The following is a 24,245-nucleotide window of genomic DNA, read 5'->3' on the forward strand; positions in this document are numbered from 1 at the left end:
ACAGCATAGTCTCCATGTTTTAATCCAGGAAACATGTTAGAATCGCTTGCTGCCAATCTGCTCAACCGCTTTTTGGGCGCGTATGTGGCAAACTTAAATTATCAGCAGCTTAATATTGCAATATGGACAGGTGGATGACTTTTTCAAACAATGGCCGTGTTGCTCAGGAATTGAATGGATATACTTATTTATTAGGTGAGGTTATTTTACGGAATTTGCAATTGAAGAAGGAAGCACTCGAAAAGTTCAGCCTACCTGTCGATGTTAAGGAGGGTAAGGGCATATATTGTTGCTGGAATGTCAATAGATGTGAATTCGAATGCTCTGCTTTGCAATTAAGGTCATCTTGGTGAGTTGACCATGTTCATACCTTGGTCGAATCTAAAAGGTCAGCCGGTGAAGATTAACATCAACGATGTATACTTGCTTGCTGCTCCGAAAGCAGAGAGTTCAGTGAGTATTTTTCTGGTTTTTCTCTTGTCACACATATCAATCTATTTTCTCTTAGTTCAACGCAGCAGAGGAGGAGGAAGGTCTCCAGAGGCGTAAGCAAGAGAAGCTCACCAACTGGGAACTGCTCAGTACAAAATCATCCGTTTCATCGCAAGGTATGGTTAATTTGCAGCACTTTTTTTGAGCGTATCACATCATTATCCTACCTTTAAACAATTGCCGCCATAGAAGAAGACCAGAAAAACGCCTCATTTCTTAACCAACTTATTACAAAAATTGCCGACAACCTTCAAATATCAATCAAAAATATACACATTCGGTACGAGGACAGGATAAGCACACCAGGCCATCCGTTTTCGGTAGGGTTAACGCTATCAGAGCTCTCCGCCGTATCTACGGACGAAGAATGGAGTCCGATGTTTATTGAACAAGGGACAAACACAATTCACAAAGTATATATATATGCTAGTTGGTTTAAACGGATTTGTTGCTAATCTAATTATTAGCTTGTAACCTTAGGTTCTTTAGCTGTATATTGGAACACAGATTCAAGATCACTAGAGGGTATGCCACTTGAAGAAGCAATTAAAGTTTTTATGAACTTAGTATGTATTATAAGAAAACTAGCAATCGATACTATACGAAATAGAATAATTTTAATGTTTCAAACTGCTAGATTGCAACCTCTGGGAATATTCCTGAAGAGAATCAATATGTGTTGAAACCTGTATCGGGCACTGGAAAGGTACAAGTTTTTATCTATAATGTTTTGAGCCTATATGCAAATTTGTTTGGTTTATTCCTTCAGGTCAAACTTCACAAAAGATACGGACGTGAAGTGCCTAAAACCGAGGCAACTTTGCTTTTCGAAGAGCTTGGCTTCGTTATAGATGATGAACAATACAGGGATGCACTACTAATGGCATCTTTGTTCCACAGCTACATGAGGCAAGCGCAGGTATTTATACTGTAATATCCTGGATGGATGAATTCCATTGATATTTATATTTCAACAATTCTTTAGTACCGAAAATTAAGACCACCCGATGAAATCACTCCCACATCAAATCCAAGCCGATGGTTTAAATATGCAGGTATTTTTTTATTGCTTTGCACTGCCTAGTTATACTGTATTGATAATTTGCTATTGCTTTAGGTGATTGTATTATTTCCGAGATTCATGAAAGAAATCGGCGTTGGACATGGGATTATATTCGAGAGAGGCGGGACGATCGACGAGAATATATAGCCTTATATACAAACTCTAAATTAGAGCGAGCCTCAGAGGAAGTGGGTTACATATTTTTTCAAATTATTAAGCTTTTGCTAATGAAAAATTTTACCTATAAACTAGGATCTAAAACGTCTTCGAGACCTGGAATGGAAATGGGATTTTGAAGATATTCGATTTTTCCGCTCACTTGCGAAGTCGCATTTAAAGAAGGCGCGAGTTGAAATTGCTAAACGAGAAAAAGAAGCTCAAGAACAAGCGCGACAAAACAGTTGGTTTGGTTGGTGGTATGGAAGTCAAATTGAGGGTTCAGTAAGTTATTTGTTACTTTCACTAGTTGTACATGCATCGTATAACATTTTACTTTATAGAGTGAAAATGATGCTGAAACCGTAGTGAGTGAGCAACAAAAACAAGAATTTTATGAAGCCATAGAATGGGATGAACGTCAGGCTGCAGCGGAAGCAATTGAAATACCAGAAGATGTAATCGGTTCATAATAGTTTTTTTTTTCCTCCATATTTCCCACTAAATTGCTTTTTCTAGGCAATCCGCTTCTCATGTAACGCTAAGCTAAAAACTGGTTCATTCTCTCTTAGAAAGGATCCACATCAGTGCAGCCACACGATACTATCTTTAGTTTTTGATGATCTCAGTGCGGGCATTATTCATCGCGAGAGTTCGTTTAAAACAACCATGACACTTGGCGATTTAACTTTAAATGATGGAACAACTGAGGGAACTGTTTATCCACAACTAATTAGAGTAAAGGAGCGAGAGCCTGAAGAAGAGCGAAAGCAGATGGAAATTGATGAAAAGTATGTATATATCTCCCAATTAATTCATCTCAGTGATATGATAACAATATTTAGGTATAACGAGCCATTTTTCTCAATTATCTACGAACATAATCCCATCAATAAGCAAGCAGATAACTCTGTTTCGATACGAATGCGACACTTGGAGATCATTTATAATGTTAATGCTATCAACAGCGTATATGGATTTTTCACTCCGCCCGAGCACAGTATGGAGTCCATTAACACGCTACTTGTATGCTTACTTTTTTGGCACGAATTGCGGCGAATACTAATATTCTTCTAAAATATTTATAGGAAATGGCTGGTGATACATTTCAAGATATCAAACAACAAACTCGTGCTAGTCTTGAATTTGTCCTTGAAGAGCATCGCACGATAAACTTACACGTCGATATGGATGCACCTGTTATAATAATCCCAGAGAATTGCACAAATAGGGATACAATGATTGCCGTGCTGGACGCGGGTCATATCAATATCACTTCTGACCTAGTGGAGAAATCCGCAATCGACGAAATTAAAAAGAAGCAAGGCGACCATTTTTCAGAGGTGGATGCTGAACGCCTCGAAAGTTTTATGTATGACCGCTTTAACGTTGAGCTATCTGCAGCTCAATTACTCGTGGGACATTCTTTTGAAGCATGCCTAAAACAAATTCGAGAACCAGATGCCGAGCGGAGTCTGCACGTATTGGAAAAGATCAGCATCTCTTTCGTGGTCGCTCTCTCTATCTTACCCCAATCACCATATTTGACACGGTGCTGCATTACAGGGAATTTACCACTCTTACGGATGAATTTTTCCGATCGTAAATACAAGACATTCTTACGCTTGTTGGACATTATCATCCCCAAGACAGAAGAGGGAAAATCGACCAACATAGAAATGAGTACTGGTGATATGGGGAGGAAACGGCAAGGTGCTAAAAGGCTTACGTTCATGCAAGAGAATAAACCGATTTGGGAAGAAGAAGAGTCCGAAGAAGAGAACTTGGATATGAAGGAGGGATTTAAGGACATAATGAAAGGCTCCGGTGAGAGCAGAAATGAGAAGAGATATATTGATAATAAGGTATATAATATATTCAAATGGCTCATTTACAAAATATTGCGATGTTAATTTTTAATAATGCATATTTAGATTCCTAATGCTCCTCGAATTAATCAAAAGCTATTTGAATTTAGCTTTGAGATAGAAAAGTTTACAGGTTCCCTCCGTGAAGCAAATGATGCAGATCCCAATTCCGAAACTGTACTTGCAGAATTGATTCTAGATCGTTTTGGATTCTCTCTGATTCATCGTCCGTATGATACTTCAATTCGTATGACCCTTAAGGATCTTGTTGTGGAGGATCTAATGGTGGCAAGTGGGGATATATTTGGACAATTAGTCACTTCTCAACCTATCGGTAAAGAAAGTGGCTGCGATAAAGATCGTGATTTAGTAGAATTCCTTTTCACGAACTTGCTGAATGATTCGCCGGAACTCACCACAAAATACGATGGATATAATCAAAACATTGATATTGCTCTTTCTACTATTAATATAATCGTCACGCGGGACAGCATCCTGACGCTCTATAATTTTATCCTCAACACTTTTGCTACCCCGGATTCACCACAGTCGAATTCTTCTACTGAGCCTTCAAAATATGCTCAATTGGATCGTGAATCAAAATCTCAACCCCAACTATCACAGCAAAATGTTGAAGAGATACATCCGGGCAAGTTCCGCATTCGCACCCGTATGGAAAGTGTTAATCTCATTCTCAACAACGATGGTCAGCATCTTGCGACTGCGGCTCTATCCCATGGCAATATTTCCGTAATTACACACCCGAATTACAACTGCATTAGGGTCAAGCTCGGAGATTTCACTCTTAACGACGACATTAACTCCTCCGCACCCCCTCTCATTACTTTCCAACAGGGCGAGGAGGATCTCGCCGACTTAAGCTACGAATCGTATGATTCCCGCCATGAGAATTATCCCGGCTACGACACTAGTCTATTACTTCGTATAGGGACAGCACGTGTTTTATTTATTGAGGATTCAGTTCGTCAATTGCTTGAATTCTTCGGGCGATTTGCGGAGATGAAAACATTTTATGACAATGCACGAGAGCGTGCAATTCAGTCCACTCAGCATTTGCAGGATACGAGAAATAATAAGTTTCATTTTGATATATTATGGAGAGCTCCTGTTGTAGTTTTCCCCAAGCATCCTGGAGAGAGAGCAGATTCAGTAGTTGCTCATTTAGGCGAGCTCACGGCAGTGAATGGATTTGTTGCTGCAGAGGATGAGTTAGGACCAGGCCGATGGCTGGAGCATACACGGATTGGGTTGAAACATATACGATTAAGATCCGAGTTTTTCAACCCGAGGGATATAGGCGTACACAGTGAAGGGGCATGGTCCAGCTTGAACATTATTGAGGACGTCGATATTGAGCTTGATATTATGTATGCTGAGCGTATCGAAGAAGTCAACCGTCCTGATAGAGAAGTAGATAGCACTCATGCTTGCTCTATCGTTATTTTAATGATATTAATATACTGTTTTCATTGCTAGATTATTGGTCAAATGTCAGAGGTACGCATGAACTTGGACGAAAAACAGTATTGTTTTCTGCTTGACATTGCAAACATTGTCACACGTACTTTCTACGGAAGTTCAACCACTGAATCAGAGCATATTAAACTGCAGCTGGATAGTGCTGAGACTGATGTTAGATCACGAAATCACAGCAATAGTTCAACAAAATCTATAGGAGAGAGCAAAACGATCAGCGCAAGTAAAATTTGGACTAGTATCGACTTCAATTTCCAAATTCCAATTATTACTCTTGAGATATTTCGAATTAATCGCGATCTAAGCCATGAAACTGGTACTAATGCTAGAAATTCTCATTCCAGTTCGCTAAGTCGGCTATGGTTAAGCAATACGGATATTAAGCTTAAAATACTTACTGATTCTTCTATGAATGCGGAATTTAAGGTGCAGTCTCTCAATGTCAACGATACAAGGCAATATATCAGCAGCCAGTACCGCGAAATAATGCCAGCAGTGAGTCATGAAGGGCCACAGTTCATGGCCAATGTGCAATGGTTGCCGATAATACCTTCATCTGGAGAGCAGCAACCAAGACAAAATGTGGAAATGGTGATGACAATTGATAGTCCTAAGGTCATATTTGCTTTGGACTATATATTTTCATTGAAAAATTTTTTCACTGCACCCTTTACTAATCCACAAGCACAAGAGGATTGCCCACCTTCATATCAGCAGAAGCAAAATCGGCCACATAAATACAGTGCAGACCAAGCCAAGTCAATCCAAACTGAATATATCGTTGGAGGGAGGCACAGCCATCAACACTTGGTTGCATCGCAATCCCCCACTGGCTCTTTCTCTTATCGCTTTAATATCGTCGATATGGAGCTCATCCTCATAGATGATGCCGAAAATTTAAGCTCTGATGCATTTTTCCTTTCGGCACGCCAAATGGTCCTTTCTCAACAGCATGAGCTCACGTCTCTCAAAATTGATCATATTGGTATGTTCTTGTGTCGCATGGATATGCGTGAAGAAACTACTCTTAGGCTGATTGAGGGCTTCGATATTGTGCTGTCAATGGAAACTCGATTATCCATGTCAAGTGGTCTTAGTTTAGGGCGGAAAATGACAAATATCGTAGCGAATGTGCAGCCCTTAATATTTAGGCTCTCGTATCGAGATATGATGTTAATTCTGGGGATTATAAACAAGGCAGCTGAGTTGCAGCTTTGGGGGGACAAACACAGAACTCTTCAACAAGAGAAAAAGAATCGCCCCCTCACTGACTCTTCAAAATCGAACAAGCTGTTAGATTATTCACCTCTAGAAGAAGTAAGAAAAAAGCACAAAGAGCCATATATCCTAACCTCAACCGAAACAGTTAGTGACGTTTTTTTTCATTTAATGATGACAAATACTAATACTTTATTTCCATCACATTAGTTTAAAGCATCTTTCGAGAGTGTGCATATTATTCTAATCGGCGATTTCCATGAACTTCCTATGGTTGATATATATTTTGAACCATTCAATGTTAAGGCCTCAAATTGGTCAGGAGAGGTAATATTCGTATTCTTTTATACTTAGAATATTGACTTGAATCATGTCTTTCTCAGATGCGTTGCAATGCTCAATTTTCAACATATGCAAATTTTTTTAACATCAAAAATTCACAATGGGAGCCTTTGCTTGAACCATATACGTTTGATGTTAATGCAAGTTTTTCTCGTATTTGTTCTAAATAATATCAAATTTGATTTACTTTCTACTATTTTTAGGCTACTCGCACGTTGGCTCCGGACTGCACAAACTTGGAGATTTTGTCAAGAGACCGCCTTGACATCAATATCTCTCACACTTTGGTCGAGACTGCCTTCTCGGCATTTATGTCCTGGGACAAACAAAAGGATGTAAATATTTTTTTTCTATTTTTTTTTTCATTCATGCTCCTTTTATTCATTCTCCTGCTCTTCGGAAGGTTTCACCAAGGTCCACCCGTGGGCCTGTAGTACCCTATCTTATCCGCAATCGCACCGGTTGCGGCATGTTCGTATGGTCGAACATCCATGGAAATAGAGAGGATACCCATATTGAAAATATTCCAGATGAGCAAGATGTGCCTTGGAAATTCGATGATTGGAGAGTTCGAAGAGAGGTAAATCTCATAAATACTCTAAGGTTCAACTTCCAATTTTACATTTCTATTAAACAGAACACGGCAGTACGTAACAACATGATAAGTTTGCAGTTCGATGGGGCACAATGGGAATCTGTAAAAGATATTCCAGTCGATCGAGAGGGTGAATATCTATATGTTTTGAGGCCGAAAACACATGGAGTTTCCCATCGACTCGTATGTGAGATCAAAATTCAGAATAATATCAAGGTTGTGACTTTCCGTGCAACGCTCGTTGTTGAAAATTGCACCCATATACCGGTTGAAATGGTGATGGTAGATGCCAAAGCTACCCATATATCAAACATATACAAGATCGGTACGCTTTTAATTGTATTTTTCAAGCTCTCTTTAATTCTTACATTTCATTTTTTATTAGTTCCGGGTGGTAAATGTCCAGTACCAATTTCACTTTCGTATCATAGTCGAATTCGTGTACGCCCTGAAGGTATAACGTTCATCCTAAATACTGATATTTTTTTTACATAATTTTTTTCTAACAGCTGGATTCGGATATGGATGGTGCGGCCAGAGCCTATACTGGCACGATTTGACAAAGGAGAATCGGATCAAGTCTGTATTATGTATGCCAATAGAGCATGACGATATTCCGTTCCGATTTCAGGTGCATGGGAGTTATAATAAGCTAGATCCATTAGCTAAGTACGTTGCAACATTACTTTGCGAGCATTCATTTGGCTAATTTTGCTAACAACATATAGACGATACCCATATATGACCATACGTCTCTTCTCACCGCTTGAAATCGAGAATCTTCTTCCTTATGATATAAAACTTCGTGTGGTTGACAAAACAACTAAGCATGACTTCAGCAATCACTTGCAGACAGGCGGATCCCTCCCTCTTCACGTGGTAGAGACGTCTCACTTATTATTAATGAGCGTCAATGTGCTGTATAGCGGTAACTCTTATTACAATTGGGGATTAAGTCAAACCAAATTATCTCATATTTTTCATAGTTTATCGGCCAAGCGAGTTTGCAATTATTTCCACTACACCTGCAGACGACTTAGATCTTGATAAATCTCTAGTACTACTCGACCCTGATGGACTGAAGCTTAATTTAGATCTCCATTACTTGTATGATATTCATAATATTTTCTTATCTCCATCTAGCAACTAAATTATTTTTGACTAGTGAAATACCCGATTCAGGGGGTGCTCTGAAGTTAAGCATAGCCTGTCCTTATGTTATGCTGAATAAGACTGGATTGGATATGGCTTTCATGTCAAAAACATTTTTGCAGGCCCCCAAATTTGTTGCCGGACAAAGTAAGTTGTTTTTGAACTGGTATAAGATTATTTTAATGTTAAATACTTTATAAAAGGAATTTCAAACAGACAAAATAAGCAGCAGCGCCCTTTTCTCTTTTCTTATCCGAAGAAAGACCATCGTAACAGGGCACTTATTCAAGTTGGAAACTCACAGTGGAGTGAAGTAAATCTATTATTATATTTCTAGCGTAGATTTCTTGTTTTACCAACTCTATGTCTGTATAGCCATTAAGTTTTGAGGCAGTCGAAACAGCGATCGAGGTAGTCATTCCCTCATCACTTCCACGCTCTGAGGAGGTTCATATTGGTGTCACTGTACATGAAGGACAAGGAAGAGTATGTGTCAACCATCTATATATATTTTGAGCAATACTAAAGCTTGCATATTATCTAGTACAAACTTTGTAAAGTGATCACCTTTACACCGCGCTTCATTTTACAGAACCATCTTGATACTGACTTAAACTTTCGTGAGCCCGGCACTGCTTCCAAGTCGCATCTTCCTGCACACGGTCGCACAGCACTTCATTTTTTGCGCCAAGCTCAAGAGAAGCAATTAGTACTACAGTTCCCAGGCTTAAATAACCCTTGGTAAATATATGCATTTTTTTTTTATGCATTAGCACTCATCTGAGCTTTCAAACTTATTTTCTATTGTAGGTCAGCACCGTTCAATATCCAAGAGCTCGGTCGAGCGCACATAAAATTAGTGAATGGAAATCGCTCCTCCGATTTAACTTTGATGCGTTGTGAGATTTTACTAGAAGAAGCAACGGTGTTTATAGTATTCAGTAAAGAAACTGAGAAGTGGCCTTTTCGAATTGACAATAATTCTAGCACAGAAGTCATCTTTTACCAGCAAGTAAGTAAAACGTTCCAACAAAATTACTTGCTTATATGGAATAATATTATCGAATTTAGGACCCACATGCATCTTCCGAAACATATTCGGGTGTACAGATATCGAGAGCACATCTCCCCCAATTTTCGCTCTCCCCGAACGAAAGTGCTCAATACTCTTGGGACTATCCGGCTGCGAAACACAAAGTTCTCGTTTTAAATGTAAACGGTCGTGAAAGACATATTAATTTCCAGGAGATTGGGTCGCTGATTCCCTTCCGATATCCGGTAATTATTATATGAAATTAACAGATTATTGTGTGGCTATTTCTGGATTAATACATTTTCTATATAGACGGATTATGGTTATGAAATATTAGCCATGGATGTTATTGCAGAGGGACCAACCCAAGTGCTTAAACTGTCCAATTACACAGCTTCGGCTAGTCTCTATCGTCCTAAGCTCTCTTCTTCCTTTTCTTCTATGTCTATCAGTGGAAGCAGTAGCCACAGCCGAGAGCATCTTCGGGATGCTTTCGAAGTTGTTAGCATTGATTCAGTTACCAACTTTCGAGTCCTTGTAAAACTGGCAGGAATTGGGATTTCACTTATTAATAAGTCGCCTCAGGTATGGAAATCCTCACTAAAGTTACTTAAGCGATACAATCTCAACTTGATATGTCAATTTTGAAAATGCATTAGGAACTTTTATATGCCACACTTCGAGATGTTGAGATCAAATATGATGACTCAACGCTTTATCAATCCATTAATTTGGTTATTCGCTGGATTCAGGTATAATGATATACTTTAATTCATGTTCAGCATATCTTTATATAGGACTCACCTATGAGCTTAATTTTTAGATTGACAATCAGCTCTTTGGCGGACTCTATCCAATTTTACTATACCCATCAATAGTTCCTCAATCCGGAAGAGAATCTGAAAGTCATCCTACGCTTCACGGTGCATTGATACGTGTCAAGGACGAGTGTAAGTAACGCAACGTTCAATATATGTTCAATAAGTTGACTATTATTGTTTATTTACATATATTTTTAGCCCATGGTGTCATGTATCTCAAATATTGTTCTGTACTGCTCCAAGAAATATCCTTCGAAATGGACGAAGATTTCTTATTTGCCCTTGTGGATTTCACTAAGCTCGACATTCCAGGTTGGAATGTTGAACCTGCAAAGTATTTAGCCAATTTCTCATTACGTGATATCTATTTTATTTATCATTCTATATGTAAACTTATTTTTCCCAGGCTCTGCGATGAAAATATGGAGATTCCAGAACCCAAATTGGCAGAAGGAGATGTCCAACTGTATTTTGAGGTCCTTCATATCCAACCGATCAAACTCAACATATCTTTTGTTCGCACGGAAAGGATCAATGTGACGGAAGGAGTGTAAATACTTCTCAATTCTTAAAAATCTTTTCTAATTTCCCTCTAATTAGACATGCTAACTTCATTTTGCTTTTGCTTAGAACGACCTCACATAACCCGGTCATGTTTTTCTTAAATGTGCTTACAATGGCAATCGGAAATATAAACGTAAAATTTTATATGCAACTTTAAACATCTATTAGTATTATTTATCGCATCCTTAACTTCTAGGACGCCCCCATCCGCCTTGATTCTCTGATTGTAGAGAATGTCCGCGTTACCGCACCCGTACTTTTTGACCGAATTCGCCGCCATTATGGCCAGGAGTTTTTCACTCAAGTGCATAAAATAATTGGCTCAGCAGATCTTCTGGGCAACCCCGTAGGACTTTTCAATAATGTGAGCTCCGGTGTAGCTGCGATGTTTTATGAGCCATATCAAGGCTTCATCATGACCGACAGACCACAGGATTTGGGAATTGGATTAGCAAAGGTAGTCTTAATATTATTTCTACAATGTTTAAATTATACGTGTATTTACCACTTTTACTGTAAAATTTTTTTTGTAGGGTACCGCAAATTTCTTCAAAAAAACCGTTTATGGACTCAGTGACTCCGTTTCTAAAATCACTGGTAGCGTCGGAAAAGGCCTCTCCGCTGCAACCATGGACAAGGCCTATCAAGACCGAAGGCGAATGGCGATGGTTCGGAATCGGCCAAAGCATGCTATCTATGGCGTAACTCAAGGCGCAAACCAGTTGGTGTCAAGTTTTGCGAGTGGAGTTGCTGGGATCGTACAGAAGCCGATTGAAGGTGCAGAAACTGAAGGAGTAGGCGGCTTCTTTAAGGGCATTGGCAAAGGATTGATTGGAGCCGTCACCAAACCGGTGGTGGGAGTATTGGACTTGGCGAGTAACGTGTCGGAGGGAATTCGTAATACAACTACAGTTTTTGATGCAAATGATATAGAGAGAGTTAGACTGCCACGGCACATTGGAAGGGATCGCATATTACGTGTGAGTGAATATATTTAACATATTTCTCCATCTTTATTTTTTGGACTTAGTTATCAACCATTTGTTATACTTTAGCCATATTCACAACGAGAAGCTCTTGGACAGAGCTGGCTCAAAGAGTTGGATAATGGCCATTTTTTCAACGAGAAATATGTTGCGCACTGCTCTGTGCGCTCTGATGAAGTAGTTGCATTGCTGACTGCTACTCGTCTTATGCTTGTTCGCACGCGCAAGTTAACTGTGGAATGGGAAGAGCCATTTAAAGAGCTACAATCGATAACGCTTGAGCCTACGGGGATCGCAATGCAATTACGTGGCGGGGAACCTGGTCCTTTCCTGCCTATCCCCCACCCTCAATGTGGATGGTTCTATCAGAAGATTGAGGAAGTTATTCGTCAGCATAATGCTGACCGTCGGCCAGAGGACTAGAGATGTGCTTTATATTAAAAAAGTCCTGGATTTTTCATGTAATTCATGGCCTTTTTTCATTTGCCTAATTTTCGTTCTTTTCGCATAGCTAGTTTAGTTCGCTAATTCCTGAAGTTTTCTCTCCGACCACTCATTGCTTTAAGAGCTAATTACATGTAACAAGATGTCTATCTAGATTTAGTTTTATTTCCATTCTAAGTGGAATAAGCTTTTGTTTATATGAAAATCGATTCAAACAAACAACCTGAAGTGAACAATATCAATCTTTTACATGCTACGAATCCTTTTTTAGAACGTTTACAGACGTTCGCTCTAACTTCAAGTTTAGGTGAGCGTATTCATTACTGACTCACCTTATCGAAGGAGAGATTGTAATAAATACTCTGGGATAATGGTTGAATTAAATGGGGTTTATTCTAAAAACAAATGTTCAAATGTACAATAAAATTAAGAAAGAAATTTACAAATAAAATGCGAGAGGAAGGGGATGCGGTCACAATGTTCCGAATTATAGAACTAGATGCAGTATGAAATTTAGGAAAAGTATTATCCAAATGAGACACTTGAAATTGGTAACAATATCAAAATTTGAAGCAGCTAAGCTTTGAAGCGAAGATATTGACATAATTTATCGCTGTGTTGCTGACAAGAACCAGCAATCCTCAGTCGCCGGAGATTGCTGTTGGCCATCTGAGTGAAGCTCTTCCATCGCTGAACTTTCTGTGGAGAATCCGCGAACGCGAATGAGACTCGGTCCAGTCGAAGGGCTCAAAGAGCGAACCGAATTGTGCTGTGCATAAAGATCCGTAGGGAAAGATAAGTTGGGAGAGGTGGCGATTGTAGAGGAGAGTGGTGAGAAAATATTGTCTGTCGAATCTTTATCAGCAGTGATAGATTGGCTTTCCGTAAAACCGCGTACAGTAAGACTGTTGATAGTGCTAGTGCTCGCTGTAGTTGAAAGGGTATTCGAAGTAGCGGAATCGGTTAATATTTGAAAATCCATTGTAGATGATACACTCGGGCGCTCCGTGTGGGCATGGGCGAGCGGATCATGACTCTCTTGTGGGACTGGAAAAAGTGTCCATCGTATGGATTCCGTTTCAGTATATGATGTTGACTGTAATCTCGAGGTTTGAGGGGAGGATGGAGAGAATTGGCCCGAAACCGAAGAAGTCGAGGGTGAAATTTTCTCGCACTTGACAGTAGCAAAACTAGGTGAAACGAAACTCGATGGGGACTCCATGAGAAATTCCAAGCGGTTGTCTATCGACTTATCACTCTGGCCAAGAGTTGGTTGTTTTAGCTTTTCGTGTAAAGATTTATCGAATTTTTGCCGAGGTGCCTCTAAATTTCTCGAAGAATATTCCAGAGGATTGGGTAACAGATTGTTGCTATTATGAAAAGTCGAGGACGACGCTTGCCGAAATTCTGCCGAAGGTTGTATATTCTTGCCAATGTTTGGAGCGCTGTTTCCGAGCGGAGATATGGATGCGATTAAATTGTTATCCAATTTCATATGAGACAAGCTCTGGTTATTAAAATGCTCACAAGTATGTTTCCCTAAAATACGCCAACAAGAGGATGGTAAGGACAATGAAACCACATAATAAAAATATTCTATATATATTATTATAAGAGTTTCTTGAAAATGTATTTACCCATATCATCAGAGAGGCAAAATATTTGGTTGAGAAGATGCTCGTGTACTGACACTTTTTGTTCTAGAGCTTCCAACTGATAGCGTAATGAATGATAGCATTTTAGAAGTTCTTTGATTTTATTGAGAAGTTCATCACGAGTTCGTCTCAACGTTTGTATTTCGGCCTGACTATTTGCCACTGTATCATGTCCTTTGATCGTGGCGGAATTTGTGGAGCCTCTACGGATAGTTGTGGATTTTCTCTGAATATAAAAGAAATTGATTTAGAGTAAACATCAGCGGGTGTAAAGGCGGCTAGGGAATACCCGCACAACAAGAAATTTCTCTACTGCTTACCTTGATTGCATCTGGATTAAATTTTTGATCATACCGAAAATTCTTATGGTAAAATTCCCATGATTGCTTCTGAAATACGAGCCAGACGGATCTCTATTAATAAATGTAATAGAAGAGGACAAGGCAACTGCTTCTTACCCCATTTTTCTCTGGGTTTCGTAATTTTCGAAAATCGTACTTGTTTAGTTGACGAACGAAACTCGCAAAATTGTTATGTTTGAAGTGTTTTGGCAGAATTCGACTTTGAAATTCTGTTGCATCGCGAACAACAAAGGTATCAAGATTTTTCCCCCAAGATACAATATCGACATGGGTCTTATCTTCAAGCATACTTGCGACGAGGAGAGAGATAATAAGAAAACAATGTTGACTGGAAGCTATCGAAATTATAATCTTACTTGTAGAGCTTTTTAACAAACTCAGATGGTGGACCTGTATTATGATTGCGAACAATACGCTCCATGGGATCTGCCATGTTATCATCTATAATCAATTCAGAGACTAAGCCTGGTTTTTGATCAGTACCGAGAGAAAGGCTACGCAACCCACATGAGTTTAGTGTGTTTTAACACAATCTATTTTACTCGCAGTGAAGTGAACTAAGATAAATTAAGGGTCGAAGATGAAGCGAGGAGATGGAGAAAATGGATGTGGAAAGTAAGAGAAAGTATTGATTGAGGGGGGCATAATGTAAAAAAGGAAGTCGTTTCCGCCGTCTTTCTCATTGTAAGAACGCTTGAACAAATTGGGTTAAGTCTAACCTTTCATGTCTATTGGTGGCACCTGCTATACCAAATCTATCTAAAATAAAAATCCGATCGCGCTAAATCTCGCGCTAAAGAGCTGTCTAAACAGATAGGAAAAAAGGGGGCAAAAATAGTGAGCAGACTAAGGCTCGAAAAGCATGATTATGTCCCTAAGAGGGCCCTTGTTACCATCTAACCCCCCTATATTCTGGCTCCTCCCTTATTTAGAGGTTACGTTGACCCCTAACCGATGTCACACGTAGATTCGACCAGATTCTCCAATAAAATTACTTCGTTTCTGTGACGTATTTCATTGTTTCACAAATTAACAAACAAATTACAATTCTTAAATTCCGTTTCAGATGATTTGTGAATCTGGCCGATATTTTGTAATGATATTCAAAAGTAACATATAGGTTAATGGAAGATGCTCATTACGGGGAAAGTTGTGTGCATCTGTTGATATTCTGTAGCTGGAATAAAAGACGCTTCGGGATTTTAAATTCTTTCAACCGCTCCTAAAATGAGTCCTGGGCCTATTTTTATTCGTATTCTAAAAGTGTGAGGATGGGCATTAAGTTTAGTTAATTCACCGATAATCGCATATTATTATTCAAAGATGAGGCTGCTAAAACCAAAGAACTAGATATCTCTGCAGAACAAACCGATTGTTTCGTCTGCAGATAAATAATATACCCAACTTAGATACATCAACGATACCCCTCAATATTAGTTTCCTTTCCTCTTAATGATTTGTAGAATTCAGATAATCCTCAATTGCGTCCAACAGGATATCTGCATGTCTCTTTTGAAATACAAGCATCGGCCGAAGTCGGATAGTTAATTCTCCACAGTGTCCCATGTTAATGCCTCGTTTCCGCATCCCTACTACCCAATGGTCCTTCGCATTAGAGTCTCTGCAATCCCATGAGATAAAAGTTCCCTCTCCACGAACACGATGCATTAGCGTTGGATACTTGGCAGCTAGATCTGAGAGTTCCTTAAAGAGATAATTGCCTATTTCACGGACATTTTGTAAAAGATTTTTATCGAAAATTTCATTAACAATGGCCCTTGCTTGGAAAGTACGCATCGGGTCACCCATCCAGGTGTTATAAATCCTATAGGGTTGGCTGGAGAACAAAAGAGGTTTCCACAAATATATCAAAATAACTGATTTAAAGAATGTGTGCTAATAGAGTTGGGGACTTACTTAGGTCGTAGCCCATCCCTATAGTAGTATCCTGCCGCCTGGAACTTTTTTGAAAAAGTGACAATATCGGGAGGAGTCTCCAGTCCCCATTTTTCGTGAGCCCAAAACGTTCCTGTTGCTGCAACACCAGTTTGCACTTCATCCACAATCATCAGGACTCCGTGTCGCAGTGTCACTTCACGCAGTCCTTGAAAAAATGCGGGAGATGCATGATTGTCTCCGCCTTCGGATTGAATTGGTTCAACTACTAAAGCTGCCACCGGAGACTCTCCAGTTTTACGGGATTTTATAATAGTTTCCACCTGTTCTAAGCAACGTGCCTCTTCGTCTGCATTTTCTTGTTCATAATCCTTTAGGGGATATTTGAGCATCGGGAAGTCCGCCTATTTGCAACCGAATAGATAAAAATTGAAGAGTAAATGTGAATAGACACAGAAAAAGATATATGCATTTATATACTTGAGGCCAGTGCTTAAACGAGGGTATATCTATTTTATGAATAGATTTAGAATGCGTGGTGGAAAGAGTTCCAAATAAACGTCCGTGAAATGCGTGTGAAAAACTTAAGATTGAAAGATCTATGGAAGGGAGAGCAGTTTAACAATAATCATATATTTATAATATTATGGATTATTACCCGGTGCCCCTGGAGGCTTATTAAGGAGAATACAAGAGGTTAAAAGAGTTATATCAGAAAATGAGAATAATATCAATAATTACTTGATTTTTCATACAAGATCTCAATTCCTCTTCGCTGAAGGAGACATGCTCACCACGCTGTCTTTGGCGATAGAAAATAAATGCCGCCTTGTAAGCGTTCTCATTGGAGCAGGAGCCACACATAGCTACACAGCAAATACCATTATTTGGCTAGATGTAATATTTAGAGAAGTATTCAAGTATCTTCTTACAAGTAAAGATATTGTTTAAACCTCTGGGTGCTACGCGCATGAACGATTCTTCTAATAATTTTGGCCAATCATAGTTTGGCGAGAGGCCTAGTGCAGGTCTAATAGAATTAACGAAGTTCAGTTAACCAGGCCGACAAATATCAAGATATAGAATTGAACCTATTGCATACGGCTGTGACGAATTCGGGATCATTAATAAGATTCAAAAGGGCAGGGCTATTATATCCAATTGGAATGGAAGATATCTGCGAATATACATCAAGGAGCATCTCGCCATCTACTCCAGCGAGATAATTTCCCACGGATTTAGAGAAGTCTATGCAAAAGCCATTCAACAATAAGTAATGATAGGGCTAGATTAATGCATGTACAAGTTACATACCAGCCATCATTAAGATGCTACGCGTATCTTGCATCTTATCTAGCGAAGCGAGAAGCTCTTTGCCCCGTGCTCCTGGAATGCTAGTGTTCACTATAGGTGCCCTAGGCTCATTTGGGAAATAAGGAGAAACAGAGTATTGATTCGAAGCGCTACGCTGAGCAATAGTCGCAAGCCCACGAATGCTCAATTTGTTGAAGGTAGTACGTGAAATCCTAAGCATTTCAAATGAATTCGAAAAGAGTGGGGAAGAAAATTTAATAGTTTGGCAAAAAGTTCCTCCATCGCCTTAAATAACGGTGGCGAATTTCGCTGAATCTCTCATCACAAATACGTCACCAGACCATATTTCAAAATTTCTCTACTATAATATTATTGAAGCTGCGGTAATTCAACTCCATGAGATTTAATAAACATGAATTCTCCCGATCGCCACGCCACTTCCTCTATCATCTGGGCATCCAGTCCATATTCCTCTGTAAAACGGCGTTTATTACAATTTTTTCGTTTAAATTCCCCTCGATCCCCTTATGAGCAACCAGATCAAACTCGAGGTATTTCAGAGTATTTACATTTCGGGCTGGTGGGACATCTTTAGCTTCCCCAACTAAATTTGAATAGATCCTCGATACCGCGCGCATTCAACGAGTAAATGGGTAGTAGAAGAATTGCCAAGACCTGTTATTGCAACTGACACTTGGCAAGTTAGTGAAACGAATTTCAAGAATACGAACCTTTCAGAGACATCAACACCAAAAGCCCAAACTGCCTTGACAATAGAGGACCTCGCTACACCAACTATGTCAGCAGAGTCCAGGAATCCCAAAGTGGAAATTCCGTCTGGAATATATGGAAATAGTCTTTTACGAAACTCCAATCTCTCCGAATCCTTCAAAAAATCCCTTACTACGGTGCGAAATGGTCGAATTGATACTCATAGAAAAAAAAGAAAACCACTATATCATACAAGGGTATACAGTTTGGCTTCTATTTTTTTAGTTATTTACCTTTAATAGATCTTTGCTTTAATAGCAAAAAGAGGTTAGCAAACATAATATGCGGCGCCTGATTCAACAGTTTACACCTAAGTCCACACACGGTGTTTGTAAGTTCTTCTTTTTACGTTATTTTGTATAAAGTCAAACTCTATACTTTAGTCATTTTTGTTTTCTATCTCCACTAATATTTATCGCAATTCTTATTAGATTTTTGTGGAGTTGAACACACCGAAAATAGTGGTAAGTATTTTACGTTTTCGAATATGAAACGAGGTTTGTTCACGAATGCTATTGACATTGTCATCTTTTATAATTCTTGGTAGACCTGGTTAATTATGCTAAACAGGTTCTACGAGTTTCATCCATTCTAGCATCGAAACCGAGAACCTTAGGTAACAATTACTATAATCAACTCACATTTTAACATTTGGTCACAGATTATTCCAATATATTTACAATATTTAGATACTTCAGAAAAGCAACAGCCAAAAGAAGTTATAATAATTGAAGATGATCCTGTACCTACTTCCTCGTCTATATCTACACCTACATCCACATCCAATTCTACACCTACACCAACATCCATTACCATTTCTAATCCGAAGCGAGATATGACAAGCATCCGGCTCAAGCCTACCTTTAATGATTCACCCGCATCAGCTAAAATATCAGCCAATAAACGTCATGTATGTTTTTTCTATCAGAACATATCTTCGGGATATCTTCGAATGATTCTGAAATCCCATAGGAGAAATCGCCTGGAAGAGAGTACAAAGAAAAAGAGAGGCAACTGCCAAAAGAACCGGATTGGATGCGTGAGATTCGTCTTAAACTTGAGCGATCTTTAGAAATGTATGTGCATAGGTTAGACGTGTATTTTGTAGTAATTTGATAGTAACTTATTTGTCGGCACATAGCGATACTAAACAAACGGAAACTCCAACATATAGCAAACTTAAAGGGAAAGAATATTTGATTGATCTCGAGGTAAGTAATCTATTACAATTATCAGTCCTATTTGATATATTTATTTTTTTTCACATTCCACATAATAGATTGAGAAATCCTTGGAGGGGTCAAAAGTAATAAGCATAATTTTTCATTACTAATATTCATAAATGCTGATATATTGGCCAATATATGTAGGGCAATAACTTTCCGGAACTTACAGAGAAGGCTAAAGCTAAAGTACAGACATGGGTATAAGTTGGGTGTGCGTTTTGAAACATTAACTTATATCATTTCTACTTAGATTCATGAGGCTTTATCTCAAATGAGTGGATATGTTGCGCAAAAGTTTAATATGCAATTGACTAGTAAAGACATCAGGACTTTGACTGATGGTCAATGGTTGAATGATGAGGTATAATAGGAATCTGTAATTTTGTGGAAACCTATTTACAAACTATTTTCCTAATTACAGGTTATCAACTTCTATGGCAATTTAATTATGGATCGTGCAAAGAAAAATCCTGGTTACCCAAAAGTCCACGTTTTCAATACTTTTTTCTATTCGACTCTACGAGATTCTGGCTACCCTAAGGTGAAAAGATGGACCAAACGTCAAAAGGTTAGTTTTTTTTTTCACTATTTAACCAAAAATATATCAGAACATAATGGCTTTTTATTTTATATAGATTGATATATTCGCATTGGATTACGTTCTAATACCCATTCACCTGGGAATGCATTGGTGCTGTGCGGTTATTAACTTAAGGCGCAAGAGATTCGAGTATTATGACTCGCTTCACGGAAGCAATCCACAATGTTTTCAGGTAATTTCGTGGAACAATTTATCAATTTATCGCTCCTATGACCCTAACTAATCAAACTACATTAAATGCTTTTAGTTACTTAGAGAGTATCTTGACTTAGAACACAAGGATAAAAAGGGCTGTATAATAGATCTCTCAGATTGGGAAGATCTCCAACCAAAGGTGAGGAACCGTATTTCAATTATTTTTAGTATCTCTAGTCTGTCCTTATTTTTATATTGCCCAATAGAATATACCAGGCCAAAGAAACGGCTACGATTGTGGTGTTTTTACCTGTACTTTTGCCGAATATGTGAGTCGCGAGGCACCATTCGACTTTGATCAAAGGCACATGAAATACATTCGCCGGAGGATGATATATGAAATTGTTTCATGCTCACTAATGGAACGGAAGCCTCCCTCTGCGCATTTATAGTTGATTGACAACGAATTTAATTCTATTGTAAATAAAAAAGTCACGGCTTCAATTTGTATCTTGTATTTTTTTTTCCTTCAATCATCGATCAAATCTGTGTGGAATGAGATAAATATTCAAATCTGAAGCTTCAAATGTCCGATGATCTCGCCCAAACATTCTTATCTATGACTTTTCCGGCCCTTTCCCCAAGTCTTACGCTCATATTGACCACTCTTATATGTGCACCCTTGCTCGTTGAGATCTCACGACTTATATTCAACATTTTTCGGCGCCTTTATTTCATGATACTTCGCTTAATTAGAGTTCTCGGAGAACAGGTCCAATGTTTTTATTGTGGTCGTAATCGTTTTCTTTCAGCACAATTTTCCTTCAAAGCAAGGAGCTGGTATTGCGATGAGTGCTGTAGTTATAATTATAGAAATCCCATCGTTAGTATCAATATTTCTTATCATATTTTCGGAGATCTTGAAGATACATTAACGTCTTAACATCTAGACTGGAGAAATATTGGACATTTCGCCTGAACAACAGCAAATTTATGGAGTGCGAAGTAGTGACAGCTGTAAGATTGGCATTATATATTATTTAGGATAATTGAAATATTTATTTAAACTTTCAGTTGTGGCGAGAAAAAACCCATCATTAGTACGCTCGGTTTCCCAGGATATTTTGTGTGAAAGATGTATTGACAACCAAGACAAAGCTATGCAATTACTACGGAATTTTGACGATAACTACGATATTAGTAAGGTAAAATCCTTTAGTTTTTAGTTAGCCCTTCTACTAATATTGTTCAACTTGATAGGATCCGGACTTTGAGTTTTATGATGCTTGTATCGAAGCATATCGCCGCGAACTAGATGACATATATCCATCTGTTTGTGCCAATTGTGCTCCTCGAGTTTCAGCGCACCTTAACTCTCAAGATTATCGTATAAAGACTAGTCAATTGCAACGCGATCTTATTCGCAGTAAAACAGAACGCGCTCGAACCCGACACTGGTCAGAAATTATTGCCAAATGGTTTTCTATGAGTCGAAAGTTGACTCTAAGCAGCGTAACTGTGTGGGTATTTATGGGCTTTTTATGGATGGGGGTGCAAATGACAATGTTGCTGGTATATGCATATGGTAATGATTTAATTATTTTAATATTGACAATGCATTAAGACAATTTTGTATCCGATTGCTAGGTGCACGTTACCCAAAACTATTTAGCTATCAACGCTTACTTGAATATGGTGCAAATTTTAACGATCCTATACAAACTAGCACATCGCTCTTGATATATGATCATTTTACTTTTTTCATGGGCTTTCTGCAATACACTTCCTGTTTTTTCGCCTCATCTTCATTATTCACTAGTGTTGAGTGTACATATGCTCGCTACAAGATCATCACTTGGTTGGCATGGCTCTCTCTGATAACCCTAAGATTTTGTCCAGTATGGTTACAGTTGGTTCGCAAACCAGGTGCAGAAATCGGGAACAAGCGTGCATATAGGGTTTATATTCTCTCCTATAATCTCTATTATTTGAATCTACATGATCATTTCAGTACTAATCTTTCTGTCTACTTTCAATATAACTCTATAGTTAGTGCAAATACTCTTGTTTACCATCCGCGTGTCCTCTGTATACATTCTTAGCCTCAGCTGGAGCGAAAGTTCATTCATCACATTGAACAATTGCTTCTATTGGATAACAATAATGGTACTTACGATATAATACTCGCAATCGCTTATCATACATTATAATCTCTTGGGCTTATTTATTAGGGAATTTTTTTCTCGCTTATTATCCTCCGTATTCGTACACCTCCCACCATCCACGTTGCTAAGCCTGCAGATCTTTACCACTATGTCAGCATTGGCAATGAAGTTGTCAAAATGAGAGATAAAGATTATCGAGAACATCGCCGCCGCATTGAAAACTTTGATGCTTCAACCGAATCAGTGTCATCGTGGCATAATAAGCCTTCTTTAGTTACTACAACTAGTCCCTTCAGCCAATTTAATGGCGAGGGTTGGGAATCGCATTTATCTTCTCTGAGTCTTTGCGATTCTCTCAGCAGTACTAGTAGACCAGCAGAAAGGCGAAGGCAACGCGGCACCATATTCACCAATGGATTTCAGAGCTCCTCCTCGAAGCTCAATGATGCTGCCGATACTTCTCTCGCTAATTATGAGGATAGTGTCGACGAGGACGTATCAAGAGGTTCTTCTCTAAGACTTCGATCTAATCCCTCCGGCTTTCGAAACGGTGTTTGGAGTCAAAATCAAAAGGTAGAATTTACCAATGGCTCTCCTAGTCCCTTTGTAACGGTAGCAGCATTTCCCGTCGTTAAGCGGAGTGAGAATGAAAGTAGAAGGATGCTCTTTAAAGAGACGGGGAATAAATGGCAAACAAGTAACCAGAAGCAAACAAGTGATTCTGGAGGAGATTGGATATCACAGCAAAAATTTTTTCCACCCGAAGAAACAACTGGAATTGAAGACATGTTCAATAAAATGTGCAGAATTGAAGAGAATCAGCTCGTCGAAGCACTGTTGCAGATGAAGCGAACATGGACACAGCAAGGGCGTACTACACGAACGTTCATCATCATTACTGCTCTCGCTAGAGGACTTTCGATTTATAGTGTAAGTAACACCTCATCACTGGATCATCTTTTTATTGTTTACCTGATACATTAAGCTATTGTCGATATACATTAACCTTTCCTACTAGCCTTCTATTTTTCAGTTAATATACCTTTTAGCGATCACCATTATATTCTTTTACATCGTATTCAAGATTCTAAAGCTTCGGCAATATTTAGCTCCCAGTCACTCGACAATTATCAACAGTAAATCCACGTCATCTCTTGTATCACAAGTTGATCCACGCCCAATTACTAAATACGCATTATATCTGGTAAAATTATCTAACATTAAATATTAGTATACGACCATAATAATAATAATTCATTCAACTGCATAGTGGTACTTGGCGTTTATCCTACTCGTACGCCTATCTATATCGATATATCGAATTGTATCCATTGTATCATCTCACAACGAGCTACCGAACAGTGTATTTTCATTAACTCCAGCTTTGCCTGATCTGCTATCCCTCCCCTTATTTTTCAACGTTTCTAACAACATTATCCAATCAAAAGTTACAGTTGAAATTGTTCTGGGAGTATTAGTGGATTTGATCTTACTAGTCTTTGGAATGAAACACCCTTGAGAGTACATTTTTATTTTTCCCTTGAAATTTATATTGTAGATATCATGTTTTCTCATACTTATATTAATGAACTTTTGTTGCAAACAAAAGTGTTTTAAAATATTCTAATTTCAATGTATTAGAGATTTGAGATAGCCAAGCATCGTTGAGACATGCAAAATAAAAGAATAATTTAACAAGGATGAAAAATGCTGTATATTTCGATTAAAAAAAAATAAAACGTCAGGAGCAGGGTTCGAACCTGCGCGGGCAGAGCCCACTAGATTTCAAGTCTAGCGCCTTAACCACTCGGCCATCCTGACGATAGAGCCACATTCTTGATTTCATTTGAAAAATATATAAACATAAAATTTTTTCGTGGAAATTGAGC

The 24,245-nt window shown here is 38.6% G+C and overlaps 5 protein-coding genes and 1 non-coding gene across 6 annotated transcripts; 3 read left to right on the forward strand and 3 right to left on the reverse strand.

Moving 5' to 3' along the window:
• Positions 1 to 33: 33 nt before the first annotated feature.
• VTP21DRAFT_7648 (uncharacterized protein) lies at positions 34 to 12,210 on the forward strand (the record flags this gene model as incomplete). The annotated part of the gene is made up of 41 exons (XM_069398412.1): positions 34 to 130; positions 196 to 273; positions 341 to 453; positions 509 to 608; positions 682 to 905; positions 960 to 1,058; positions 1,130 to 1,198; positions 1,262 to 1,411; positions 1,478 to 1,547; positions 1,610 to 1,743; positions 1,808 to 1,996; positions 2,056 to 2,169; positions 2,231 to 2,502; positions 2,557 to 2,737; positions 2,800 to 3,576; positions 3,646 to 5,010; positions 5,077 to 6,441; positions 6,505 to 6,621; positions 6,678 to 6,776; positions 6,840 to 6,971; positions 7,040 to 7,216; positions 7,274 to 7,556; positions 7,617 to 7,685; positions 7,741 to 7,900; positions 7,960 to 8,159; positions 8,218 to 8,338; positions 8,397 to 8,530; positions 8,587 to 8,696; positions 8,759 to 8,869; positions 8,928 to 9,124; positions 9,194 to 9,395; positions 9,455 to 9,661; positions 9,729 to 10,001; positions 10,076 to 10,168; positions 10,240 to 10,366; positions 10,436 to 10,571; positions 10,644 to 10,787; positions 10,868 to 10,934; positions 10,998 to 11,258; positions 11,335 to 11,781; positions 11,857 to 12,210. The coding sequence occupies 41 exons, from the start codon at positions 34 to 36 to the stop codon at positions 12,208 to 12,210; spliced, it is 9,618 nt and encodes a 3,205-aa protein (XP_069246441.1).
• Positions 12,211 to 12,838: 628 nt separating this feature from the next.
• Positions 12,839 to 14,681, reverse strand: VTP21DRAFT_7649 (uncharacterized protein; the record flags this gene model as incomplete). Its single annotated transcript, XM_069398413.1, has 5 exons — positions 12,839 to 13,770; positions 13,869 to 14,112; positions 14,207 to 14,275; positions 14,345 to 14,537; positions 14,605 to 14,681. The coding sequence occupies 5 exons, from the start codon at positions 14,679 to 14,681 to the stop codon at positions 12,839 to 12,841; spliced, it is 1,515 nt and encodes a 504-aa protein (XP_069246442.1).
• Positions 14,682 to 15,697: 1,016 nt separating this feature from the next.
• On the reverse strand, positions 15,698 to 17,678 carry VTP21DRAFT_7650 (uncharacterized protein; the record flags this gene model as incomplete). Its single annotated transcript, XM_069398415.1, has 8 exons — positions 15,698 to 16,085; positions 16,166 to 16,548; positions 16,625 to 16,743; positions 16,803 to 16,818; positions 16,886 to 17,010; positions 17,077 to 17,174; positions 17,236 to 17,392; positions 17,459 to 17,678. The coding sequence occupies 8 exons, from the start codon at positions 17,676 to 17,678 to the stop codon at positions 15,698 to 15,700; spliced, it is 1,506 nt and encodes a 501-aa protein (XP_069246443.1).
• Positions 17,679 to 17,870: 192 nt separating this feature from the next.
• VTP21DRAFT_7651 (uncharacterized protein) lies at positions 17,871 to 20,643 on the forward strand (the record flags this gene model as incomplete). Its single annotated transcript, XM_069398416.1, has 15 exons — positions 17,871 to 18,009; positions 18,077 to 18,426; positions 18,488 to 18,560; positions 18,661 to 18,693; positions 18,777 to 18,845; positions 18,919 to 19,139; positions 19,202 to 19,305; positions 19,371 to 19,440; positions 19,509 to 19,535; positions 19,600 to 19,641; positions 19,706 to 19,816; positions 19,877 to 20,023; positions 20,091 to 20,228; positions 20,304 to 20,390; positions 20,458 to 20,643. 15 exons carry the CDS (start codon positions 17,871 to 17,873, stop codon positions 20,641 to 20,643), a joined length of 1,797 nt encoding a protein of 598 aa, XP_069246444.1.
• Positions 20,644 to 20,777: 134 nt separating this feature from the next.
• VTP21DRAFT_7652 (uncharacterized protein) lies at positions 20,778 to 23,875 on the forward strand (the record flags this gene model as incomplete). Its single annotated transcript, XM_069398417.1, has 9 exons — positions 20,778 to 21,074; positions 21,142 to 21,208; positions 21,266 to 21,396; positions 21,452 to 21,776; positions 21,839 to 22,149; positions 22,241 to 22,357; positions 22,423 to 23,286; positions 23,375 to 23,560; positions 23,627 to 23,875. 9 exons carry the CDS (start codon positions 20,778 to 20,780, stop codon positions 23,873 to 23,875), a joined length of 2,547 nt encoding a protein of 848 aa, XP_069246445.1.
• Positions 23,876 to 24,095: 220 nt separating this feature from the next.
• Positions 24,096 to 24,177, reverse strand: VTP21DRAFT_t325. The gene has a single exon. It is a non-coding gene; the product is annotated as a tRNA-Ser (tRNA).
• Positions 24,178 to 24,245: the final 68 nt, after the last annotated feature.

This window comes from Calcarisporiella thermophila, assembly GCF_041956535.1.
Source record: "Calcarisporiella thermophila strain CBS 279.70 unplaced genomic scaffold VTP21scaffold_31, whole genome shotgun sequence".
Lineage (NCBI taxonomy): Eukaryota > Fungi > Calcarisporiellomycota > Calcarisporiellomycetes > Calcarisporiellales > Calcarisporiellaceae > Calcarisporiella > Calcarisporiella thermophila.